The following is a 27,998-nucleotide window of genomic DNA, read 5'->3' as shown; positions in this document are numbered from 1 at the left end:
GTCAACAATTAAATGCTTGTTCCACCATCTTTTAACTTTTAAGCATTCAATATGTAAGTCTTTCAAAAGTAAGTCCAGGATGCACAAACATCAACTTTCTCTAAACAAATTTTATTTCAGAGAAAAATACAAAAAAATGTTTACGCCATTAAAACAAGTCTTTACTGACAAACGGTTAAGAAATAATAAAAATGTGTGTCTTAATAAGTTCAAAAGACAGATTTGCATACAAGAGCAAAATATAGAAAAACTAAAATATTGCCAACACATCAATGACAGCACAGTTAGATAGCACTGCTAAACAGAAGAGTGGAGGGTGCAGTTAAATATATATTATTCCTAAATGGGCCCAAATACAGTATGATGAAAGGCTGCATTTGTAGTTAGACAGTTCTACACATTTAAAGGTTCAGTAGGTAAAAAATTTTTAAAACAACTTTTTGCCATATTTGCTGAAAACAGTAGCACATTACGCAGACAATCTTTGAAAGTTTCCAAGATTAACTACCAATCAGAGCAGAGGAATCTCTATGCAGTGTCAATGACTGCTCATGAACTGCAGTCAAACTGTCAAACTGATTAAATATGAATCAATATTCTGTTAGTGCATTGCCTATTTCTCGCCTCAAATTCTTTCAGAAACTTATTTTAGTGTGCAGTTTAGCTGAAGTTTGGTTGTTTTCCTAATGCCATTAAGAACACCAGGAGGAGGCAGAGGGAGGTGGATTTTTGTCCACAGATGATCTGATTCGTGTAAGCAAATATTAAAATATTTTTTATCAAAGTCGCCAACTGTAGCTTTAAATGACATTGACATTGAGATCATGCAGCTCTTGATGATAAATACAGAAAATAGATAATAAAATAATAAAAGATGGCACTTTTATTCAACTATAACATGATCCTAAGGGCTGGTTGTGTTTCTTTATAACAAAGTAGTATTAGTTTGACTACTTGCATAGTAGCTTTTCAGCTTAAAGGCCTAATAAAATGCCTAGAATTAAGTTTGTAGTGTTGGCTACAAAATAAGGTTTCTAGTAGCACAATTAGGGACAAAGCATTCCTCGTTCTCTGCATGGACAGTTTACATCATTCACAACCACACTTGCATTTCACTGTGATAATATTTATAGTTATTGCAGTATTAGACTAACGCAGTGAAGGTCTGAAACCATCCAGAGGTAAAGGTGATGGGCTGATGGGTGGTGTGCTCATAAGCTAACAGAAAACATGTTAAATTAAAATATGTTCAAAACCGGTCTGGACCTGATAGCAATATAAATGGAAAATGGTGCCATCTGAAGCTTGGACTTCAGCAAAATGCATAATTCATACATATATTTTTGTAAATAAGATAGTGTGATGGCAAAACATCTTAGTAACATTATCACTGGCAGCTCTGTGGAGTCATAATTAAGATCAAAGACTAAATAATGGATATGTCTATGATAGTCATCCAGTATGAAAACATTGCTGTGTTCGCTTTTTTATTTTCCCAGTCCAACTCGGCAAACTTGTAACTTATACAAAAAATAAGATATGATATGTGGATTGTAACTGGAGTCTTGACAAGATGTTCAAGAAGCTTATGAACAGCTGATGGATGGATGTTTGGAGGGAAGAAGAAGTAGTGTGCAGATAAAGATGATTTGATCCTGGATACCTTGACTCCTGGTGGACCTGCAGCGTGGCAGCAGGCAGTGATTGATTCAGAGGAGGACCAGGTATGTGTGCGTGTGTGTGTGTGTGTGTGTGTGTGTGTGTGTGTGTGTGTGTGGTGTGTGTGTGTGTGCGTGTTGAGGGGGTTGGTATCACCGTGTTTCCCTTCTGCTCTGACTCTTTCATTCGTCTGATTTAATCTTCATCTGTGCCTGCATCTGAGCGATCATCTGCTGCATGCGTCTCAGCTACAGAGAAAGAGGAAAAATGTTAACAAAATCACAACGATGGAGTTTTTTTTCATATAACCATTATAATTTTCCACCAATACATTTCAATATTGTTCCTCACTTGATTGATATCTCTCATGTTTTAACATGTTTCAACAATTACAGTCTAAAATGTTTCCCTTTTTCTTTCTCAACATAGTGTTTGCTTATATCAGTGAATGATCAGAAATGATCTTGGAACATAATTCAGAAACAATTCAGTAAACTTTATATTTCCAAAACATCCAGTAGTGTGTAGATCTTTGCATGGAAAATCCTTGCAGGGAAGTGAAGTGTTTCATGTTTTCTGGCAGCAGAAAAAGAAATCTTATTTGGAAAAAAACAGAAGAACTGAGTAACCAGGCAAATTCACTGATATTTAAAGTGTTCAAGAGTAGAGTTACTCCAAAAAAACAAACAGATGAATATACCTGCTGAATCAATCTTTTGGTTTTACTTTATAACCAGCACATAGTGATGATAGTTTAGGACCTAATGTTTGTTCTAAATTAAAACCAAAAGCTTGAAACAGGAAATATGTATCGGTCTATTCTTACACTTACTCTGCTCTTATGATCTGCCTAGTAGGCATAACGTTGCTGTCCTGTGAAAACCACATCTCCAAAATGTTTTCATTAGCAGAGAAAATCAGCCTCGTTTTCTGCTTTGTGACAATGTATTTTTCAGATAATCTAATGGGTTTTTAAAATGGTTTATTTAGCTTAATAAATAGGAGAATTTTCTCAACCCATAAAGGAATATTTAATCTTCAAGTTTAATAGATTTTTTTTTTAACGAAGCACAAACTATAGAGAGAGTAGCAGGCCAATTAAGAGCAATCAGCGAACAAGTTCATGTCGTTTCTTTTTCTAAATTAAATAAAGCCAAACTGAAGAGCTAATGGGATTCCTGGTTTGACTTGCTGGTAAAACACTCCCTTAATAGGTTTAAACCTTCAACAGTTGGGGTGAATATAAATGTAAGCTCCATGGTTTAACCAATCAGATACTCCCCTCTGGCAGGAGGCTGAGGTCCATCAGGACCAAAACCTCACTCACCCCACTAGCCTTATTAACAAGGCCCGGAAACCACCCTGACACTCCACCCCTGGCTCTTCATGCCACTGTTCTCTCTCTGCTGTAATGCTCTTTATTTTTTATTTTTATCTTTATTTTTAATTTAATACAAACTGTGTACATATACTTATATTGTTTATACCTATACTTATATTGTTTAATATTCCATCTAGGGAATGTGTGACGTGCACCAACAACACCAAAACAAATTCCTTGTATGTGTTAAAAAACGTACTTGGCAATAAAACCCTTTCTGAATTCTGAGATGCTTGAGTTCTTAAAGGTTCAGTATGCTTGAAAGTTGTATAACATGTCATCCAACCACGTATTAAGGCAAAGCACAATGGCTTGAACAAACAAAGAAAGGAAGTGAAATCTACAGAGAGACAAACTTCAATAGAGAACATACGCTGACTGATTGGCAGGTGCAAAAACAACAAGGCGATAAGCAGTTAGCACCAAAAGACATCACCAACATGAAAAAGCATCTCATGGACTTCCACTTCCACAAGTGTTGTAACTTGAGATTTTCTTTACCATTACACAAAACAGAGGTTTGCAGATGGTCATTATTCAATCAAATGGAGTAAATCAATATGTTGTTTGTGTAATGATAAAATCTATATTTATATCAGCACAGTGACTGTAATAACAGATGAATAAAGTGTTAAAATACAAAAATAAAATAAAAATAATAAAGCATAGAATCAATGTCAAACAATAAATTAATAATGGTTGAAAGGTTAATAAGGTAAAAAACGGGCCCATCAATAAGTGAATGATCTATTGAGACAGATAAGGAGGATGTAAAGCTTTTAAAACTATCATGAGTCCCACTGTTAAACAATAAACTCTTCTGTAGCTTTCTATGATGTCTATCGCCATCTTGTGGCTGATAATAGACATTCAAACGACTCATCTTCAGAGAAGTTTTTCTTATCAAACCTATGTAGCCCTCTCTCATCTGTCTTATGTGTTTGGAGAGAGAGAGAGAGAGAGAGAGAGAGAGAGAGAGCAGATTGCACCTGGCTAAACTTGAAAATTAATATTAATTCTAAGTTTAACATTGATTTAAAATGTTTATATTCAACCTAGATTTAATACAAATAAAATAATGTAAGATTACTTACTTACCTAGGGAAGTGTGTACTATATATATATATATATATATATATATATATACACACACACACACACACACACACACACACACACATATATACATATACACACACTGTAATATATATATATATATATATGTATATATTTACTGTGATCTTACCTCCCACCCCAAACACTGACAACACGTAAACAAATGTCTCTCCAGCTTTGTGTTTCGGGATACCTACATAACTGAGGTCATTCCCACCATAAAACTGGTCCCGGACATCCAGACAGGATGTGATGGCATATCCTGCCTGGGCACATTGTTTACAAACAGCTCTGATTGGACCCCGCCCGCTCTCTATGGTGCGCTGCACCAGCAACACAAACAGGCCAATCAAGAGCAATCAGGAAACAAGTTATTGCCTGGTGACATGCAGGCTCCGTTGCCCAAAATGTAAACAATACAAAGAGAAGATCGTGGGATGAAAATAAATAAAACTTTTTTTCTCTTTCTAAAATATATAACACTGAAGAACTGACCGTCAGTAAAACCAGGGCCATAACGTTAATGTTATAATGCCGTATGTACAACAAAGATGACAAAGCCGTTTTTCTACAGTCAGGCGGAGTCTTCATTTACATTTCATTATATGCGGTGCTCAGGGTACACATGTACTTACTAACACAGGTTACTGTGGTTTAAGTGATCAGATACTCGTGTGTTTTTAAAGGATAGGTTTGATCTTAATCTGTCTTAATACAATACTCATATGTACACTAAAATAGAGATACAGTTCATTGCACAGATATTTACACCTTTCATAAGTACCAATTTACCAAAGCATGCAGCCATATTTAACCATTTGAAATATTTTGCCGAATTGTTTTCAAAATGAGATGTTCAGGTGATACAACCACCTACAATTCATAACTCACTGTAATTATGATTTTGCTCATAAAACAATATTTTCTCCTGGAACTAATTTAAATAGTGGAGATTTACATTCCTTCTGTGTAGTTCTGTAACTTTAATGGAAACCAGTGCGGATGTGTGTTTAATTATAATGCATTAGCTATGTTGAGCAGGTTCAAAGTGTCTATGGGTAGATTTTGATAGTGTACAAAAATGAATTGAAACCAATCTGCTCCACGAGCATGAATTGGGTAATAGTTTAGTTGTCAGTAATGTTGAGTTGTATGCACACATTAACTTGGCTGTACAAAAGCAGTGACATGGTCGTTTAGCTGTTAACTGTCCTTTAACTTAATGCTGTTGCCTAGTATTAAAACCTTGGAAAATGTTCTACAATTTAACTTGTTTTATTTTGTTGCACAGAATGATGGAAGAACTGTTGATTTTGTCCCCTATTTCCTAAACTAGAGTTGCACATTTCACAGCCCCTAAGGAGAGGAGGAATTATTACGCCGACCAATAACTCTTATAACATACTGTACATATGGCATGTGAGTATTATATTAATATGAACTTGAAAAAATCGACTAATGGGTTTGTGTGTTCTTACCTCTGCCTCTTTCTGTAGCAGGATCTGGTCCTTGTCCATCACATCCTCATCCACATCCCTGCAAAGAAACAAAACACTTTAGTTTAAAAACCTATTGAAATAGAGCAACATGTGCTGTTTAAGTGATACAAAACAGTGTCTCACCTGCCCACTCTCTTCAGCCTCTCTGAACGGAAGTTCTCATAATGCAGATCCTGAGTTACCTCCTGGAGGTCTTGCATGTGGGTCCTGCAACAAACAGACATGCAATCCTTTCTTCACACACTGGGAGGCAGTAGAGACTCACTGCAAACGTTCTTTTTAATGGACCTTTAAAAGCAGCTTAAAAGAAGATAAAGTTCTGTCGAGGTTTTAAAAGACGTTCTTTCCGAAAATCCTATTACTTAAGCAGTTTTGTTGCCAAGGAGACTCACACAAGCATGGTGCGGAGTTTGAGGAAGTCATTGTGCTCAGGGTTCTCCACTTCAACAACTCCCCAGGGGTAGAGACGACCACGGATCTTCTTTCCCTTCACCTCAATCAGCTGGTTGGAACCAATCACAGCAAAGGGAATGCTCGCCTGGGAGAGGAAGATAAATGTCAGAGGATCCCCAGAGAGAAACTTCAAAATTCAGAAAAAGGGTTTGGAAAATAATGGTATCAGAGAGAAGGGGGGTGAAATAAAGCACAGCAATGATGAACAGGAAGAGAATGGTATCTATATACCTTCAGGACTCTGGTCTGCTCCTTGAACTCCTCGTCCTCGTCAGAGTCGGCGTCAGGTAGCTGATAAATTCTGATCCCATGCTCTGCGATCTCATCCAGGATCTGGACACAAGAGAAACCTAGGGTGAGCCGGCAGGGTCGTGACCTACTGACACGTCCCATTGCACAGGGAAAACGCGACCGTTGAACCCTGCAGAGGTGTCACTGCAGACACTACCGGAGGGGCAGCTTGACTTTCTATTAACAAACTGTACTCAAACAGTGCAGAAACCAAGGATGTAGAAAAGCACTTGATTGAAAAACAGTAAAAACGTCCTGACCGTCACAACCACTAAGGACCAGTCTCCTCACGAAATATCTTTTAATAAAAATGTCTCCATTTGTAAAACTTTTTTTTTTTTGTATTCATGTTTAATTTTGTGTGTACTCGATGCTCATAATGTATATAGTATTCTAGTTTTTTAAAGTTACTAATCCACACACTATGCATCTGTTCTTGTACTGTAGTTTACTTTTAGTTGTACTGTACTTGTAGTTTATCTTATAGTATCTTAAAGAATACTTGACAATAAAAGATAAATTAAAATCTACAGCCAATTCCAGAATGTCACAGACTTCCGTAATTTATCTAAATATATGTATATAAAATGTGTGTAGTCACTGTAAAGTGACCCATAAACAGAAAGTAAACGAGCTCTATAGACTAATAGGAGGGTATGAGAGAGTACTAGTTGTTGCAGCAACACATTTAATTAAAGCCCCCCATGGATGAAAAGAAGGGTGAGACAGAAAGGGTAGACAGGTGAAAAATAATGGTCTGTGTGTGTTTCAGAGTCAGAAACAAAGTTCTCACCCTCCTTTATTCACAGGCCGACCGGTGAAGAAACAAGTTAAAACAAAGGCGCTTTCTTCCCTGCTACCTCGGGGACAGATGTCCGTATTTATTATTCTAAACATCAAAGCTGCATTTTTCTTTTGTTTTCCCAAGAGCAGAGTTTTTAAATCCACAATGCATTCTTATGTAATGGAGCCAAAAAATGTCAATTGTTGTTTTACTGACTTTTGGGGGGACTTTCATGTACTGTAGTGTATAAAAGGATAGTGGTCAGTCAGCCAGGAGTCTGGGAAGTGAGCACAGGTTTTCCTACAGAGCGCAGCTTCTGTTTGAGCCGTTGTTATGGCTGTCGCTTGTTTTCTCAGTGAGCTCTGTGCGCAGTGTGTGTGAGATAATGTGTGTGCGGGGAGACTCGGGTATTGTTGTGGGGCAGATCTAAAAACAAACAGGCTTTGCAGGACTCAGAGGAGAGCATGACTCAGGAGCAGAGCCTCTTCTTCCTTCATTCACTCAAACACACATGATTTACAGATCTGTCGAACATGGAGGCTGGATAAACATCACTCTGGTGGGGCAGAGCATAAAGAATTTTGAGAAACTCTGCACTCAGTGGGAAAATAAACATTTGTGACACAATAGCAGGAAAAAATGAAACAAACAACAAATTCAGTCACACAAGTAGATAAGGTAGAGACAAACTTAGATAAAAATCCGATAAAACAGGAAAAATCAAACTGAAAGACCACTAATTAACCAGTTAACTGAACAACCAACGAAGATAGTGTAACATATTTTATGAATCCAAACCAACATTAAACATCCAGAAACAATATCTGGTCATAACACAAGCATGAGTCCGTTGTCTGCCATCATCTGTTTCCAGACCTTGGTAAGCCAAAAGCTGCAAAATGGCTGTTTATCTGAATTATTCTGTTCCGTAACATGTGCTTAGTACAGCCTGACACCTATAATCAAGACTTTCAGGGATCATCAGAAGTCAAAATCACTGCCTGCTCCAAATCCCTGTAGTCTCCTGTTGATTTACTGTACACAAAGTAGGCCGTAATCCCTAATGTTACGCCAGCCTCCTTCTCAAAGTTGTGTATTTTTATTGGCATGGACATGTTGGCAGTGGAAGCCAAGAAAATCAAAAAAGATTTTGATTTTATGACCATCCTGTGTGGCTATAATACAGCCCCCCCACCCCCATCCCTCCCTGTGCTGTTATGGTTGGCCGTGCAGGTCCACTCAATGCTGTCAGGGCAGGGGACAAACAATGCCACACAAGATTCAGCCCCAGTATTAATTAGAAAAGGAAGCCGAAGATTTATTGCCTCATGTTTCTGGCTCACATTGCTGAATATGAAGCATTGTTTGTGGAAATGATTCCATCATTTCAGGCAGTTATGATAAGTGAGAGGGTGAAGGCCGATGTCATCGAGCTAAAAATGGGTTAGATATGAGACAAATTGCAGGTGAAACATGCATTTCCAATGTAAAGTCATGGTTATTTCAGTTCTAGGAATAGCAGTATTAAATAAACTGTACTGGTTATGTGTAGCCCAAATATAGCATCCCCGCAGGTCTATACATAGATATAATTACACAGGGTGAAGTCGTGGGAGTGAGGCTAAGCAGTTTTTCTGCAATGGCACAGCAGGTTTAACCAAAACCTCCAATCATAAAGAAACAGGGTGCAAAACACATCATTACGGGGATCAACCGTTTCATCACATGAAGCTGACGAGGGAATAATATTTTTATGATTTGTTCATTCTCACAACCCACAAAAATATGAATGACTCAAACACCTCCTACGCAATGACAAATGGACCCTGGACAAACAACATTGGCAGAAAACAAAAAGCTGCCGAAGAAAAGAGCAAAGAGACAAAAGAGGGGATTGTGGTGAGTACTGCAGACCTGACATTCAACAGGCAACCGCATGCACAAGCACACTTACAATAATACAGTTGCAGTGTGACTGTTGAGGGCAGAACTGAGCCTCCTCTGGCCTGGCATGGTGTTTGTATCCATTAAACTAAAACTCTTACAGGGAACAATACTTCGAACTACAAACACGTACCAGAGCATTCTTAGGAAATAAACAATGCAGAGAGAAAGACAAAAAAATTCTACAAAGCAAAACAATCAAACTGCGTCTCGACACCCATAGGCTCGACACTAATCAACCCTGATTGAGAAGAGCAAAGATCTCGAATTCAGAGGTAATGTTAATGTAACCTCACAGCTGCCTGCCAGCTTCTGCAGAGTGGCCATGGGAAGGAAACAGTGCATCATTGTCATTAGAAGTAGTAGATCTGATCAGCTTTCAGTCGCTTTAAAACCCTTTTCATACTGAGAAAACACATTGAGGGACAGGGGCCCTCTTCTTTTCAAGACTGCAGTTTATTAAAGGAAAATCCTGGCCATGGTGAACGTTAAATCTGTTCTACTGAGTGCTCTCTATCCCTTGTGAGACTGCTGTAGGTTCAACTACAGTATGTGTCTACATATTAGTGAATAAAACAACTGCTTACTTTCCCCCTACTAAATCCATTTCATTGACACAGAAATCTCTGCACTTACTCGTTTTGAATGCCGAGGTGGTAGCGGCCGGAAACAACATGACCTACGGTGAGTTGTTCAAAACCTTTTTTTAGTAAACTCTGGGTACACAAACAATGATGTCAATGCTTCGTTGTCAATCGTTACGGTGTAGAGCCCCTGGTGATACTTCGAGCAAAGTTTCATGTTGTGTCGAGCTTTCTTAGTGTTTTAAAAATAGCTATTTTGAGGCTAGCATAAAAATGCCCCTAGCACTCCCATTCAAAAGGCCATTTGACCGAAAAACGAAAATACGGTAAATCTTAAAAGTGGCGATTCCGTCCTAAATATGCTTTTAAACAAAAGTTTGACTCGGGTACATTCACAAAAAGACCCTAGGTTGCATTTTGGCGAGAGTTATGCTTTAAGGTGATATGTTACCACCATATGCAACAGGCAGTATATAATAGTAATAAAAAGTTACAATCCAGGTGAGAGTTCTTACATTTCATAAACGCTGGACCAATGGGTCTGATGAATTCTAACTCTCCAGCCAATAAACTATGTAAAATATGAGTTCTGGACATGTAGAAATATAGTCTCTTCCCAGATAAAATAAAGGGCCAAAGCACTTTTTGATAAAAAATAAAGTACCGTTATGAGTACCGGCATCTCCACCATCTTCTGCCAACAAAGCAAGACAAGAATTCTCTATATAAAAATGGCTACCATTTAGTCAGTCTCTCACACAAGGCATCAATGTGGCTTTTAAGTACATTTGCAAGGAAATATACATATTTACACTTACACTGTAATTCATATTTCAAACAACACATATTAGCATACTTCAATTACAAAATTATTAGACAAACAACAGCAATCTGGCAGCACGAAAAGACAAAGCTGATTTCTACAACTATTCTTTAGTTTCCAAACTTAATTTGCTAACCTTAAGACACATGAGAACAAATGCTTCTCTCTTGCCAGGAAACGCCTTTCAACTAACCGGCTCTCTCCTGCCTGCAGGGAGTCTGAGGGGGTGAGGGAGCCCCAACAATACCTGAACTAGTGGGGGTCGGAGGGATTTAGACCTCATACCAGCCTCACACACACACACACACACACACACACACACACACACACTTTGTGAACTGGTATAATCTGGCGAGTAGGAGTTTACGCGTTACATTTGTGGAGCTTTGTAGCTCCAGGAGGCCAGTGGATCACCACAGATGGAGAATGACCATCAGACCATCTACAGAGCAAATCCCTCTGACTGTTCAAATATCATCTCCTTCTAAAAGTACCCATAAAGCACAGACTCTGACATGCAGCAGCACTGGGAAAACAATACCCTTTTGTTCACGGGATTAAAGACACTTGCATGCATGCACAGAAACACATTCCAGATATATTCAGTCAGAGTCAGAGACTGAGTGGACGGTCCAGACTGGAACAGACCGGGTGAGAACAGCTGGATTTGTCCTGAGGCACTGATGGAAAGTACAGAGGAAGTCTCCACAACCATGGCAACGTGAAGGCATCACACGAGTTATGGTGATCAACACACGTGCACGCACACACATGCACAAACACACCCGCACTCCTATTGTCTGGGCTAAGTAGTAGTACAGTTACGACCACCCACCTCTCTCTCTGATCAAAGAGCATGGGGAGGAACAATCAAGCTATTCATGTAATCTTGTCTAAATGAGATTTACAAGGGGATAGTGCGAGTTTAGTATTTCAACCACACATCAGGTTTTTGTAACTTGGTCTGGTAATCAAAAAGGCTCTCAACAGCAAACTCAACAGCAAAAAGTGACTCATTAGCAGCACTGCAAAGGCCGGAAACCATCTTTTCAGGTTGGCCCTCTAACAATAAAACTTGTTGTTTTCACACTGTTGCTGGCTTGTACTTTCTTTACTTGAGAACAGGTGATTGTGTGTAATAGAGCTGCTTGCTCCATGAGGAAAAACGCATATTTATTGTTTTAAAATCTGCAGAGACATGGAGCATGCCCTGGCACAATGAATGCTTGAGGGCAAAAATAAATACACCCGGGTGTTTGAAACAGTGGCAGGAAAAGGACCGGGCATAAACCAACCAAGGACTCATAAACTAACTTATACACAAACACAAACACACAAAGGAGCAGTGAATTAATCACCATTCAACTTTTACTCATGGGGCGCCTGCCTAGACGTGTACAAAGAAAGAATATTAAGAAATTAATTGAACATCAAATTCACATAATTACACATCATTGATCAGCTGCCTATACCTGCCTCATAATTTCCCTTTCGAGCTTTGATGATCTGACCGCTGACGTTTACCCTCTGAGCTACAACTGCTTAACTTTCTGTTATTGCTATTTTTAAAAAAAAACTGGTGATAATACTGGCCGGTACGAGCAGTCCAGCACTGATAATGTGTCCCAGTGGGGCCGTAACGCTGGTTCACACAGCGGGGGTATGGTGGTGGAGCGGCTGGGGGAGAAGACAGCGAGTCAGACAATGAGGGGAAAACTGTGACAGTGAGGTCTGTGGCAAAAATGCTTCTGGTATTCAGATAACCTTTGATCATAATTAAAGTGTTGAATACAATTTTCTTACACTTTTTAAACTTACTTCAGTTTTTTATATCAAAAAGGCAACCACATCAGTGTTTTTGTACACTGCTGCAGAAATACTAATATTTGGACACATTTTACCTTGTGAAATAAAGTTTTGTCTGAATAACTATCTGAAGAAATTCAGTTAAAGCAATATTATGTTACCAGTTTACCTTAAAAATAACCGTTTGAAAATCATTTTGATGCTACACTGACTTGAAATAGGGAGAATGGTGCCTCTGTCATCCCCACTGTGCGCCCTTGAACGCCTGTTCTTGTACTATGTAACTTTGTCAATCGTGTACAATCTCCCGGAAGAAGCGCTATAACGCTTTACGGCACTACCACTGATATTGGTTAAACTGGATCATATTTTATGGAGAAAATGTTTTCTGGTTTTCCCTCTGACGTCCTCCGGCTGCCCTGCCTTGACTCTCTGATTTATGGAGCTTTCTGATGGACAGAAAGCTTTACTCATTGCTAAAGTAACCGCTAACTGCTGAGAACTACCAAATCACAAAAAAATTCAATGTTGCACAATGTTGCTTTAACTATCACATAAGACAAGAATAGCAGCCAGTGTTTTCCCTAGCGTTGTGGAAGATGTACAGTAGGTGCACAAATATGCAATTTCAGATCATTTTGGACCATTATTATTACCATATTTGTGTCTAAAACGTTGGAAAAGCTAGAGCAGATAATAAATAAATAACACTCTTAAAAGCTTAAAAGACAAAACTTGCTAAAGACGTCCACTGAGGACTGACTGCAACCATTTACATCTGAGAAAAGTCACTAGGTTAGTTTTGATGCTAACACTGATTTTACATTCATTCAACTTAGGTGGTCCCCAAATCGGATTGGGCGCTGCACCTAAGCCTGATAATGGTAGGGAAAACTCTGGCAGCAAATACTCACAATTGAGAAGCTGTAATTATTTTATGTATTTTAAATGAGATTGCAGATTCATTTTCTAGCTATAAATTATTTTTTTTTTTAAACAGACACAAAAGTAGCCATTTCTACGTTTTTGTTTCCATCAGGATTCCAGTCCAAACATGAATCAATCTGGTCCTTTATGTTCAAACAGAAAACAGCCAGTAAAGCAGTTTGAGACTAAAGCCCTGCACAGGATATGACTTTAAGGTCCCAGACTGAGAGGATCAGTCCCTCAATATACCCTCCTCAGGGCAACTTATGAGCTAGAGACCAAAGTGACCCCGGTGAAGGAAATTGGCATTAGAGCAAATAAAAAAAAAAAATTAAAAAAAAGGACACAAAGACACAGAGGAAGAAATTAGAGGCAGCTGAATGAGGCACTGCCAGGAGAGGAAGGACTGAGCAAGATGCAAGCAGAACTAAGGGGATGAAAGCATGATGAGAAGTTTGTTAACCTTGTTTGTGAGCCTGAGCTGCAAAGGGCAGCAGGTTGTGTCTTGTCAGTAAAACACTCTTGACACATTGCAGGAAACATATTGTTCTGTACAAGCTGTGCTCTGCCTTGAGAGAGGTGGTGGGGGGGCCTATTTACTGAGAGACAAATGGCTCCGAACGGTGAGAAAGTGCCCAGTAAAAAACAAAAACTAATAAATACTGTTGGAAAAATGCGGGTTATTAATCATCCTCCAGCACTCGGCTTTGTGGCAGGTTCTTGGCTGCTGGTGCTCTGATCTCAAAGGAAGGCCTGATGCCCCGCTACACTGTACTGGACTGTAGGGAAGGACTCAGGCACGTATACATGAGAGCCACTTCAACTAATCTGATCTAACCAACAAATACTCGAGCCAGATACATTTGTTCTCCTGAGAGACACTTGAAGAGATAAATGAGCATGACTATGACGCTTACCATTTACAATGACTACGTTTACAAGCACACAAGAAACCAGACTACTGTGATAAATCAGTAAAGGCAGGAAGAGTGCATTTTCGATAGCTACTATTGTCTGAAATTAGTGAAGAATCTGATCTTTTGTAAAAGCTCTGGAATCATTACATATATTAAGTATAAAATGTCATAAGAAACCTATTTACTAGTATTTAGGGATGTGACGCTGCCATTTTTTTAATAGTCAGAGAATTTGTACTGTGTACTAGTGTTTAGATTTTACACAAAGCCTAGCGGTTCAGCTGTGAAAAACAACTTATGTAATGATTGAACTCAACAAGAAGACGAGTACAGTTTTGTACAGGTTCAGTCATAGCTTCGACTGAATAATTTTGGGAAGACACACAGCAATGAGAAGTGATTTATCCTGCTGCTGATGGATTGCTCCCTGTGCTGGCATTTGTTTTACACACATTTGCATGTAAAAGAACATTCACAAACCTGTTTGAGGATGTACATGGTTAACTTTTCAGGTTTCTACTTCAGGAATTCAGCTGCATTAAAAATGTGTCTCGTAATCCCATTGCCTGTTAAAGCGAAACAGGAATTTAAAAGCCAGGAATAATCATATTAATTAAATGCAGCGAGTTCTGTTGATTAAATTCAGGGCTACTGTGTAGATTTGAAATACACGGACGGAAACGGAAACAAATTCGGACTGCACAGAAGCACCACTGAAGCATACTTACTTTTTTTATAAATTGAGATGAAGATAAAAAGTTGTGTATGCCCAACATGTGCCGAAACAGGAGATAATGTGCCCTCTTTAGGGACACATGGTGCTGTTTCTAATGTGGGGCAAATTAACCATCTGCATTTCCTGACAATAATGGCTTGTCCAGGACCTCATCATCAGATATAGTCAAACTAACTTTTTGTTTGTGTTACTAGTACAAAAAATACCAGTGTGTAAATTTAGTTAAGAAATAAACATGTTTTCTTCATTGCTAGAATTGGAAAGCGTATGGATTTGGGTAGTGTGTGTGTGTGTGTGTGTGTGTGTGTTTACTGTACATAGTGTACAGCGGGAAATGTCTGTTAAGGGAACACTTAGCAGAGCATGTGAAAAAACTGTTAGATAGTGTTGTGGACAGGTCAGATCAAAGAGGTCAGATCAGAGTGATAATTTTACAGTATTTAAGCTGCCCCACTTTTATTGACTATTGTGTTTACAGTATAGGATGTCTATCAGTGATTTGAATGAAAAGCAAAACATGAACAAAATTAAACAAGCGTTATGTTTATAACTGTAATCAAGACAGCTGACCTACTGCATGCTGGATTAGAAAGCCAACAAGCTTGGGGGTTTTCTGGAGAATAGGGCGGGGGCCAGTGGTGGCAGGAAACATAGAGGAACCACTCAGAAGTTTTGAGGAAGGTCAAAACACAAAGCAACTCTACAGGGCACAATTCAACTGGCAGGCCCCTTAAGGACAACGCAGTGAAGGAATTTCACCTTTGATGCTGGCGAAATACTAGCAAAAATACAAAATAAATGGAGCTACTGAGTTCTCGTATTGTCCTAATGAAGCACATGTGAAATCTTGTCTTAGGAAATTCAGAAGGAAAGACTGTGTGTGTCCTGAATCTGTGACCCTGTCTGCCTAAGATGCTACATCAGCAATTTCAGTCAATCTGACTGTGTGAGACTTGAACAAAGCAGACTCACTGCTTAAGGGAACAGAGCTGACATGGACCCCGCTCAGCCTGACACCCTGCCAGACCACTGGCTCCAAACCTGAATGAGAGGCAGGTGGGAGGTCTGGGCATGAACGAGCAGGTGGGGATACAGGCTGACTTCCAATTAAAAACAGTAATGAAAAAGAAAAGTAATTTGCAACACCAGGCCATACCCTGCCCACAATTTTTTATGAACTAAAACTAATGATTATTTTCCATTTTTAGTTGGTCTTACTTTCTCAATAACCATTAAGAAATAAAATAAAATGTCAGAAAAGAGTGAAAAATGCCCAACACAAGTTTCACATGGTGAAGTCTGACCAACATCTAAAACCCAAAGATATTCCATTTAGGATGACATGAATCAGAGAAAAGCAAAATACTCACTTTTTTTAAGCTGGAGCCAAAGAACATTTTCCATTTTTGCTTAAAAAATGGCTCAAATACTTAATGAAATATTAAAGTAGTTGCCAATTAATCTTCCATTGTTCGACTGATTGACTAATTGTTTCAGCTCTATTCTGAATCAAGAAATAGAGACCAGAGCAAGCATGGCAATCTCCACTTTAAGCAATGAATTTCTTTGGAATTTAATTTTCAAAGTTTTTAGGTAAGTAGAGTAGAGGTTATCAGCTGCACATGTTGCAGTGAGGTGTATGTGTGTTGTATTGCACTACTGTGTCTTTCCCCCTCTGGACAGCAGGAAGCTAAGGAGCTTACAGCAAGGCAGACATTTAGGTCACGTCCAGCAGGAAGTATCTGGGATGGGTTGAGACTGGATGAGATGTTCTGCTTCTACATTATATACAACACTCTTTTCCTACGCATGTTCCTCCTAATGTTTCCTCTGTTATGTCGTCCCTCCCTTTACTTTTAAACAATCTGGCGGTATCATCAAGAACACGAAATGTAAGCCATAAATCACTGCAATTAACTCGGGGAAGTACACGTGTGCTTTCTCACATGAACACACGGATGTCTGACATACCAGGTTGCCAATAAGGATGGATACGTGATTTTGCTACGTATTATTCAGTGATCCACTTTCTAATGGCTAAACCATATAACTGTAGATGTGACAAAAACAAACACATAACACAGCACAAAAGTCCCCAACATCCTGACAATAAGTGCTTAGACAATTCAGCTTTTTCCTTGTGCCAAGAATCTAATCTAGGGGAAAGATGATTACATATCCTGAATATAAAACAGCTACAGATAAAAATTGTGTGTGTGTGCGCGTGTGTAGACATCAAACTCACCCTCCTCTTCAGGCGATCCCTCTCCCTCAGTGTCAGTGTGTCAGCCTTGGCAATGACTGGGACTATGTTGACTTTGCTGTGGATGGCCTTCATGAACTCCACATCCAGAGGTTTTAGACTAGCAAAGAAGAAGACAAAGAACAACTAGGACAGCGGGAAACCGAGGATAGCGGACACAGAGGAGGGGACCATTTTGAGAAAAGAAAAAATTAGGGGGAAAGAGAAAAATCAGGAAGTGACACCAAAGGCCAAATAATAAATATAACTTTACTTTACAGTGTGGAAACATACTTTTTTAGTCTTCCTTGAGGTAATCTTGAATGTACTGGAATAGACTCAGAGAGTGTAATACCTCTTTAACACCAATGACCAGGGTCGGACCAGGGTTATCTGACCCGTGTTCCGGCCTTCTTTTGTCAATTCAAGCCAGTCAACACGGACTGATCCCTGGTCATGACAGAATTCAGATGCAACCTGGGTCACAACCCGGGAGCAATGCATACCAGTTACCTCAGTGCTGAAAAATGGTGGGGAGATTTATACTCATTTAATGAACAGCTAACATTGTTGCATACTCCAGTCCAGCTGTACACCACCAGAACTAGTGTTTTGTACTTCCTCATTGTACAGTAGGCTCTCAGCAGAATGAAGAGAGAGAGTGGAATGGACCAGTAAATGAGAGAAATAAAACAATATTTTCTGATTGTTTCACAGCAGTTATGTTTTAAAGCACAAATAAATAATCACAAAACAGATGATTTCTTCATTTAATTCTCCTCTGCATTTTATTAATTGCAGGTGCAGCAGTAAACAAGGAAGTAAGCTACTCTAGTATTGATGTATGACCATTTTAGGATGAGGGGAGAACATTTCTCTTTGTTTAATACCATTAAAAGTAAAGTTAGGCTTTGCTGTTGGTTTCCCGACTCATTTTAAGATTCGCTGCCAGCTACAGACGTGAGTGGTAGTGGTGCGAATGAGAAATAAATGTTTTTTTTCTATTTTTTTCCCAGCGGTTACATTCTAAAGCACAGTGAGCTTTACACAACATCCATGTTGTCCAGTGAGCACGACTGTGCGACCCTGGTTCAACCCTGGTTGAGCACTCAGTGTGAAAGGGGTATAATAGTGTGTCTGTTTACCCATGTCCAAATGGAGAAATGAAGTAGAAGCAGCAGTGCACCCTGTTGTCCACTATGTGTCTTCGGTTCAGCCCGCTCTCATCATGGAGGTATCGCTCAAACTGATTGTCAATGTACTGGATGATGGTCTTGAAGCTAAGGGACACAGGCAGAGAAAGATATGTAAGCCTCTTTAATTACACCAAATAACCATGTAAACAATATTTAACATCAACACTGAGTATGATATTGTCAGTTTAAGGAAAGGAAATCATACACATCATTTTGAAGGCTATCGAGTAATACATGTAAATCCAAATGGTTTTGGGCGACTCAGTAGTGTGGTTTTATGTCAGGCGATATACCACTGTTCTCAATTCTGTATCTCAGTTTTGTGATTAGATGGATTCATTTTAGTTGAGGGGGTTTATGTTCCTCTATGAGCTGAGAAACTCTTTAAACTCTACAAATTTTCAAAATACAGGTGGTCGAAGTAAAATTACAGCTGCTGTTTGTATAGTTGCAGAAAAGTTGACATCTTGTTATAGGCTTTATAACAAAAAAAACAGGATATAAGCTATTTTCACACCTTCTGTTAATGACTGCTCAGCTGGTTTGATAAAGACAAAGTTTAACCAATGAACACATTAAATTATCTTCTAGGAAGACGGCATAGTATGAAAATCAAGTTGTAAGAAAGGATATCTTTATTTTGGAGCAAAAACCCCACTATATTTCTTTGTTAAAAGCCCTACTATTGCACCTAACTTAACTGATCTTTGTCCAGTTAAAGAGCCTAAAGTGCAATGTTGATTCACTTTTAAACATTATTTATTAAATTATTGAGACTGTGACATCAGACACATTCTGCAGTGAGAAATAAAAGGTTCATGTTATTTCATCTCTTTTGCTGTTGTGTCCTTTTTGGTAGCCTTTGTAGGATGGGTGCAGGGGTTTAAAAGCTATGTCAGGACATCAACAAGAAATACATGTACAGACAGACAGAGACAGACAGACAGACAGACAGACATGCACACACACACACACACACACACACACACACACACACGAAGGAAATCTAGACCTAGGGAATGCAGAGGGAGGAGAGGTAAGAAATAGGGAGTTTGGGATAAAACTTGAGAAAGGGAGTTGTTGAGAAAAGGAGGGAAGGATGAGAGAGCATTCTGGGCAGGAAACATGTCCCGAGATATAATTTCCTACTCATACACAGCACATAAACACACCAGTCCTGGCTATTGATGGCATCGCCGTATCCAGGGGTGTCAACCACGGTGAGGCGAAGCTTTACTCCTCTCTCCTCGATCTCCACAGTTGATGCCTCAATCTGCACCGTCCTCTCAATCTTCTCTGTAAAGTGGAAGTACATGAACAAATGATGGTTCGCATAAACAAAGGAGTAATCTCAGTAGCCAAGTGGAACATGTGCTTTCACAAGACACTGAGAAACCGTAGGCTTCAAGAAGGTGGATACACCTTAAAAGATGACGCTTTTTCTTATCTGCACAAAGACCGTGGACCAGGGAGGGCTTGGATAATTGTTTTCAAGCCAGCACAAGTCCTAACCTAAGTCAAGTCATAAGAAGGCCAGGGTCATATTTTGAGACTAAGGCATTCCCAACATTCCTCTTGAAATAATGCGCTGCTGGAGACATTGCAGTAGACGTTCCTCTAGTATTACAGTGTGCACTTTTGTGTATGTGTATGTGTATGCGTGCGTGCGTGCGTGGGGAGTATACCTGCGGCACCAGGGATGTAGCGTTCAGGGTAGAGATCAGTGAGAAACAGGCTGTTTATAAGTGTTGATTTGCCCAAGCCAGACTCTCCTGAAAAACAAAGAGAATGAAAATAAAGCTCTATTCTTTAAAGAAATCATATTGTCTACATTAAAAGAAAAACAGTGATCACTCACCAACAACCATAAGGGTAAATTCAAACCCTTTTTTCACTGATTTTCGGTGTACTTGGTTTGGGAGGTTGGCAAACCCTACATAACCTGCTGCATCTGGGAACTGTGGAGCACAACATACATACAAATTGCACATAAGGAAGTTTTGAACTAGTCAATATATGAAATGTAATTAAAGGGGTCAGTAATTATGTTATTTTATGTGATTTCCTACACTACGTTTTACTACTTGTTTTTCATTGTTTATGAGGTGTGTAAAGGTGAAAGTGAGTGTATAAGAGTGAGATTGATGATGATGCATATCATTGAGAAATTCCAACAGGCAATAAAGCCTAGCCATGAAACACTTACACATTTATACAGGATATCCTCTCTAGATGCCGGGGCAAGCATGTGTGCATGAGATTACGAGTACCATGAACCTTAATCACCACTGCCTTTTTAGAAACCCGTGCTGAATACTCCGTAATCTGTCATAGTTTAGTTTAAAAACTGTAATGTAGTGATATTTCAGCCTGTTACTCACCTTCCCTTTCTCTCCAGACTGAGACATCGCTACTGTTTACTGGATGGCTGACGAGCCTGCTGGTGGAAAAAATAAGAGATATAGCGGTGAAATAAATCAAATAAAATCCCCTTAAAAACAGTTGAGAGTAACTTCCCCCCTACTAGCAGCAAAACACTACTTCCAGGCATCTTGATTAAAAGCTTTCTCAAGAATTCACTAAAGTTTTTCTCAAAATAAAAAAGTTGCTTACACTTATATTGTAATGTAATTCTCATGTTTTATCTATCCAAAGTAAAAGTGATAAGATTTTTGCGGCCGGGTTAGCTCAGTTGGTAGAGCAGGCGCACATATACAGAGATTTACTCCTCAACGCAGCGGCCGCGGGTTCGACTCCGGCCTGCGGCCCTTTGCTGCATGTCATTCCCCCTCTCTCTCCCCTTTCATGTCTTCATCTGTCCTATGGAAATAAAGGCCTAAAATGCCCGAAAAAATTACCTTTAAAAAAAAAAGATGCGATTTTGAACAATCACACAGCATGTGAGAAAAAAAACCATAAACACCCATAAAGACAAGTCCTGGCTGCAACATTTGTCCATGGAAAATGACCTGCCACATTAATAATAATGCTAATCAGGAATATTTTGTGCTTCCCAACATGACACAAGGGTTTTGATTTTCTTCCTTTGTTCAGTTTGAACCAATTTTCTTTTGATTTTCAAATATTGCTGCTGTGACTCGCAAATCCTCCTGGTTACATCTTGTGTTAGCTAGACAAAGATATTCGGCAAATGTGAGATTTTGCTTTGAATTGGTTGTTGAAGTTCTCTTTGTAAAAAATAAACTTTAAAGTGCTCATATAATGCTCAATTTCAGGTTCATAATTGTATTTAGAGGTTATATCAGGATAGGTTTACATGGTTTAATTTTCAAAAAACACCATATTTTTGTTGTACTGCACATTGCTGCAGCTCCTCTTTTCACCCTGTGTGTTGAGCTCTCTGTTTTAACTACAGAGTGAGACGTCTCACTTCTGTTCAATCTTTGTTGGGAGTCACACATGCGCAGTAGCTAGGTAAGCACTACTGTACTAGCTAGTCAGTTGCAGAGTATGAGGGCGTGCATTATAAACGTGTTTTACAAAGTGACGCACGTTCGTCACGGAAGTAAAGGCTGGACTACGATAGAGCTGTTTGGAGCAGTTTGCGAACAGTGTTTTCTGTTGGAGATGGTAAGTCCCTCTGGGGTGGACTTTGGGTTTTCCACTTTGTAAACCTATTACATGCACAAAAAGATATATAACACAATAAAGGAAAGGGAAAAAGTAAAAAGCATAATATGAGCACTTTAAATAAAATCTTTGGTATAAATAGGTAAATGTAATTATCGAAATTAGACTAAGGGTTGGTGATATGGATAAAATCCTTTCTTGCAGTATATGTTATTTTATATCATGACATTAATATACATCTCAAGATTCAGTACATTTCTTCAGAGACTTTGTTTATGGATAAAACATTTTTGGCAAATCCAGCAAATTAAGTACCTGACAAATCATGGTGCTTTATTACTAAAATCATATTAAAAATGATATACTGTGTGGCTGGTTAGCTCAGTTGGTAGAGCAGGCGCACATATATATAGGTTTATTCCTCGATGCAGAAGGTCCAGGGTTTGAGTCTGACCTGTGATGGTTTTCCTGCATGTCTTCCCCCTCTCTCTCTCTCCCCTTTCATGTCTGAGCTGTCCTATCATTAAAGGTGGAAATGCCCTTTTTTTTTTAAATGATATACTGCTGTTTATAAAGCTGTTATGCGCAAATACTATGGCAAAATCTCTGACGGTTGCAAAAAATGTTTTCTTGGTATATACATTGTCCTAAAATTGACTTTGCAAGACTTCCATATAGCCATAAGATAGCAATTAGACAGGCGTTAAGGACCCGCAGTTATCTTGACATCACAAATCTTCCTTAGGCTCATTTTTCTCAAGCAGGAATCACAAAAGACAACTCCACCTCAGGATATTTATGTTGTAAATTGTAGCAACTCTGCCCATTAAGTCCAAGTTGAGACATTCATTCAGGCTAACGACTACACTGTATGTTCTTTACCACTATCGCAAGGAAGGAGCAGAGATTAAAAGCTCTGGGCAACGTGTGTTCCCAGACTACCATTAAACGGTCTTATATACCCCGTGCTCCTACCCCATGACCCTGAGCAGACAACAGAGCAACAAGCCCCCTTGATAAATTAGCTACATAATGACTGAGCAGGAAGAACAGGCTCCATTTTATCACCAACACACTGGCCCTTGACAGGTGGAGTGTGATAAGCATTAGAAAGAGGAAGGCTGTCGTGCGCTGCCAAACAGAGATGCACTCTGGTTATGTAATGTTAGTTAGGGGGAAAAGAGGTGGCATGGGAAACTGGATTGCCCTTTCTCCATTGGCATGCAACAAACGTACATTTGTGGACACTTGTGGAACCATTTGACACTGTTAAATCTATTAGATGATAGTCGGAGGGCCCTCTGTATCTATATGGAAGTGGGCAAAGATCTCTCTTACTGACAGGGTGGTTTCACAGAGCCTGCAGGGAGAACAATGGCTGTTTATCCCTCTGGTTCCTGGAGCCTTTCCTATACAGGGCAGCTCAGCTATGGGGAGAAGGGAGAACACGTGCCGCACCCCTGATTACATTCAGCTCGGACTACATATTTGGACAGAAAGAAGAGATACCAATAATATTGGGTGGAGGGGTGCCAGGTTAGGGCCGTAGAGGTCTAAAGGTTAACGTTAAAGTCATTTTTAAAGCTAAGATTAACTGGTTCTAGCTTATCAAATGTGAATATTTGCTGGTTTTCTTGGAGCGGTTGGTCAGTCAAAACAAGACATTTGAATATGTAAAATTGGGCTCTAGGAAAGTGTGATGGACATTTTCTTGACCGTCTACACCCACACTAGCAGCTCTGTGAGGCTGTAAATGTGTATGTTATGCTAACATACTGAGGTTTAGCAGGTATAATGTTTACCACGTTTACCATCTTTCACAACCATTTGGACTTGATGATGGAGCTGAATTAAAAGTCAGGGAATCACCAAAGTTATCAAAATTCATCCTGTGTGTGGAAAATATGAATGGTTGTACGAAATCTCATGGCAGTCCAATAGTTGTTGAAACATTTCTCATAAAAAACACAACCTCATGGGGATGCTACAGGAAGGTTCAGAAGATCACCAAAGACATTAGGATACATCCTCTGGGGAACATGAATCTCTGTACAAAATATGTGCCAGGACCAGGATAAAACGTTGATCTGCTGGTGGCATGAGAGGAAAAGTCACAGGATCACCAAGTCATTAGGATTCATCTTCTGGGCAGCATGGTGGTATCACATTTCATAGCAATCCATCTAATATTTGTTGAGACATTTCACACAAAACACTAAAATTTCAGCCTCATGGTGGCGCTAAAGAAAGGCTTGGAGCAAAGAGATGGACTGACCCTCCCTAGAGCCTCAACACTAGTGTGGCTTAATCATTAGTTTTAGCCCTAAAAACACAACAAAGACAATAATAAATGTGCTTTCATTGTAAATGAACTTCTCATTTAATGTAGCGGCCCACACAGGCGTATTCATGTGTATCACACACACCCCAAGTGTTATTTCTCTGTGGGAACCAGCATTAGTCCGGCAGCAGATTAATTAAACCGTTCCATTATCGCAGTTGTAATATCACAAAGACAACACTACAGGACAGACAGGCGGGAGGCACACTTCAAAAATGCTCTCTTAATACTGGCCATTTAATCGGCCAAGCTGCTGAGCTGCTTACAGACACAGCTATCAACAGGCCAGACGTAGGGGAGATTAAACAGTTTGGGCCAAAAGGGAAAAAATGCCACCTTAGTAAAGCCAAAGTTCTTGGCATGTAATGCATTTATAGTGGTTGGTTTATTGGTTGGAGTGAAGCCATTAAAGGCAGCAGTGCTGAAAGAACTATTCACCTTCCTGACAGGCAGTGTCAAGGGTCCGCACACCCACTCTCTGTGGATTAAAGTCTTTCTGCTTTTATTGGAAACATTGAAACAATAATTTCACACCATGGAGATTTAGTGAACTCGGTGGCACAACAACAAAAATGGTAATTTACTGGCAACTGATCACAGCAACAGGGACCCCAAAGCTACTGACTGAACATAATAAAACTATGTTTGGCACATGTAAAGACACACACACACACACACACACACACACACACACACACACACAAAGTCCTAGGGAATGCAGAGGGAGGAGATGTAGGAAATAGGGAGTTTGGGATAAAACTTGAGAAAGGGAGTTGTTGAGAAAAGGAGGGACACACACACATAAACAGGGGGGCTTGAGAGTAATTAAGTAGCCCTTGGGGACCAAAGGTAGTGGTGGTGGGCAACAACAATAAAGATATGATACTGTTTTTTAGGTTTTGGTTTTAAAAACCCTTTATAATATGGGCCCAGAGCGAGGAAAAAAAGCCACAATAAGCGGTATGAAAAAGCCTTTCAACCATGAGGAAACCAGCAGGCCTGTTCAAAACAAACACACACAGTTTAAAGCACAGGATGGACCGTTTATGATGATGGGGAACAAGTGGGAGTCATGCAGCAACAAAATAGCTGCTGAACAGTACAATGACGTTTAGGTGGAAAAAATAAAGCTCTATACTGATGATTCATTGTGAAACTAACAATGTGGTGCAGTTAAGGTTGCAAGTAAAAAAAATTAAATCTCCATGCTTGTTTCTGGCCATCTGTATAATTTGGTTAACGGGCATTTGAATGTGAGAATATTGCAAATTAATGAATTAATAAATGACTATTTTTAATAACAAGTGTTGAATCTCAACACAAATCACTTGATTATAACTTAGATTCATTACTCATACATTATCAAGTAAGAAACCATCAATCAACAGAAAATTAGAAATTGATAGTTCATTTTCTTTAATGTGAGGACGTACTGCGCTTCTCTGTTTTTATCGTGGTAAAATTAATATCCTTGGTTTTGGGGCTGTTGGTCACACAAAATAAGGAAGTAGAACATGTCACCTCCGTACTCTTTGAAAATTACAATAAATATTGTTATGACAGATTCATAAATTATGAAAATAAACAGTTGCAGCCCTAAATTTGAGGTAATCACATCCTCATCGCGCCTACATTTAGTGAGGGCAAACATATTTACTTGACTGACTACAGCATTGTAAAACAAATGTAAAATAAGACAATGTTATCACAATAATGCCGCGTTCCATTTACCTCGGAATTCGGAAGCCGGAGCTGGGAATGACGTCATACCCGAGTTGAACGCGTTCTATTTAAAAGTCGGTTTTTCATCGTTTTCATTAGCTCTAGCCCGGTTAGCTATTGTTAGCAAAATCCAGTTGATAACAACGCATTACGCCGTTTTTTGTGCATGCAAACAGCGTAACAACATGTCCGCAGATAGAAGTTGAACATGCCTGTGTGAACGACTGATTTAGTGACACAAATAAGACAGAAGTGCTTATAACTTTATGTTACTGCAGCTTTTCACAACTGTTGATACAGGGGGCAGCCATGTTGGATTTTGAACTCGGACTACTGTGAGGTTGTACGAGTTCCGAGCTCGTAAATCCGAGGTCAGGGGGCGTGTTTATGACTTTGACCTCGTTAAAACCGAGTTGCGAGGTAAATAGAACGCGGCATTAATCCGATACTTGTAGGGATCAAAGTAATTTTGTACATGCATTTCTTCACCCGGTGTTTCTAGTGAACAAAGGTATCTTGCTGTGTAACACCATCATTCAAACCTGACACAATAGTTCAGGTCCACTTCGGTCTGTCATTGTGAATCAAGTTTTGTTTTTCCATTTACACCACAGACAAAACGGGAGGAAACATCCCCTTGTAGTTTATAGTGTACGACAGATGTCTTCCCTGGCGCTCCTGTGCTGGCCAGCGTTTGTGAGACAAGGTCACAGGAAGGGGAAAGGTCAGAGAACGGTGAAGGTGCTGGACCACAAGCCTGAGACATCTTTCAGTAAGATATGTTGTCCTTCTGATAGCAAACTGATCTGTGTCCAGATGGGTTAAAAGAGAAATTGTTTCTGAAGTAAATGGCAGCTGCTAGCCTGAGATTACAGCTCACAGTCTGCCATCGTGCCCATAGTGTTCACCACTCAGCAAAAAAGGAAGTGAAATATGCATGTTTTCACTGAGCCAAAAACACAAGCAAAGATGGATGATAATTCTTCAATAGTGGCCCTCTGCCACCATCTTAGACAGACACATAATAAGAATATGTTATTATTTCCCACTGTTATTGTGAAGTTGTCTAAACACAAAATTTATTTTGCGCAAATGTGCCTTTACAATCAAAAGGTCAAGGATTAGTCGGATGTTAGAAAGCGATTTCAGAGTTCAGGAATGTTACACAAGAGGGATTTACAGGAAATGTGTGGAAGTCAATGCTTTGAAAGGCACGTCTGATGCAGATTTTATATGGAGCTGATTTAGGAATATGAGGGCCACTTAAGTGTAATGAACTGGGACAATAGGACTGTAAACCAGTTCAAAAGCACTGAGTGTTTTCAAAAAGGTATTGTGATATCATCATTGTTATGAAAATCTGAGGACGAAATGTTTACTTGGACATTTGTGTCAAATATTAAAGGACATTATATATCAATGCTTCAGTCATTGGATATGGGAGATTGAAACGTGTGTGAAGGCCTCTGTGGATGTCTAAAGTTACCACACCCAGTCTGACACTGACTGAGTTTACAAAACATTAACTGGGACAATGGCATTAAGTTATAAGTTGTACGTACGCAGTTAAATACCGTAGTTCCTAAAACTGTAATTCACTCTTTTAAAACTCGTTTCATAAACCGAATTTGAGTGTAATACAGCACTGGAAGTTTGTTAACGTTACATATCAAACTTTAGCAAGCAACAGTTGTCACCGCGGCTGGTGTCATGTTTCCAGCAAGCCTTCAACTGACTCTCCAGTGTGTCTTCTTCCCCCTGCTCTTTCTAATTCAAACAGTCTCTAAAATAACAAACAAAAAACACTGAGCAGTGCCTTACCTGGACGTAACTTTAAATTATTGTTAATCAACTGGAGCTTTTGCCTCTTGCCGCTGTCCCAGCCCAGGAAGGGAAACCCGGAAACCGTCTCTTGTGAGTCCGCCCCCGCCCTCGCCCTCGTCCCAGAAGCTTTTCATTTCCACCAGCTATCTTGCTGCGCCACTG

General features: G+C 39.4%; 1 protein-coding gene across 2 annotated transcripts; it reads right to left on the bottom strand.

The window, feature by feature from the left end:
• Positions 1 to 92: 92 nt before the first annotated feature.
• Positions 93 to 27,943, bottom strand: LOC144518429 (septin-2). Of its 2 annotated transcripts, none has more exons than XM_078251109.1 (12): positions 27,834 to 27,943; positions 20,740 to 20,798; positions 20,217 to 20,316; positions 20,044 to 20,130; positions 19,531 to 19,654; positions 18,308 to 18,442; positions 17,166 to 17,283; positions 6,340 to 6,441; positions 6,048 to 6,193; positions 5,779 to 5,862; positions 5,635 to 5,692; positions 93 to 1,907 (listed from the first exon to the last, which is right to left on the bottom strand). In XM_078251109.1, the coding sequence occupies exons 2-12, from the start codon at positions 20,764 to 20,766 to the stop codon at positions 1,842 to 1,844; spliced, it is 1,047 nt and encodes a 348-aa protein (XP_078107235.1). In that variant the 5' UTR covers positions 20,767 to 20,798; positions 27,834 to 27,943; the 3' UTR covers positions 93 to 1,841. The 2 variants fall into 2 exon arrangements, with proteins under 2 accessions (XP_078107235.1, XP_078107236.1); XM_078251110.1 differs by having other exon boundaries at positions 20,740 to 20,795; positions 27,834 to 27,935.
• Positions 27,944 to 27,998: the final 55 nt, after the last annotated feature.

This window comes from Sander vitreus, chromosome 5 (genome assembly GCF_031162955.1).
Source record: "Sander vitreus isolate 19-12246 chromosome 5, sanVit1, whole genome shotgun sequence".
Taxonomy (NCBI): domain Eukaryota; kingdom Metazoa; phylum Chordata; class Actinopteri; order Perciformes; family Percidae; genus Sander; species Sander vitreus.
Note: the sequence above shows the minus strand (reverse complement) of the source record. Positions and strands in the feature narration are given on the sequence as shown.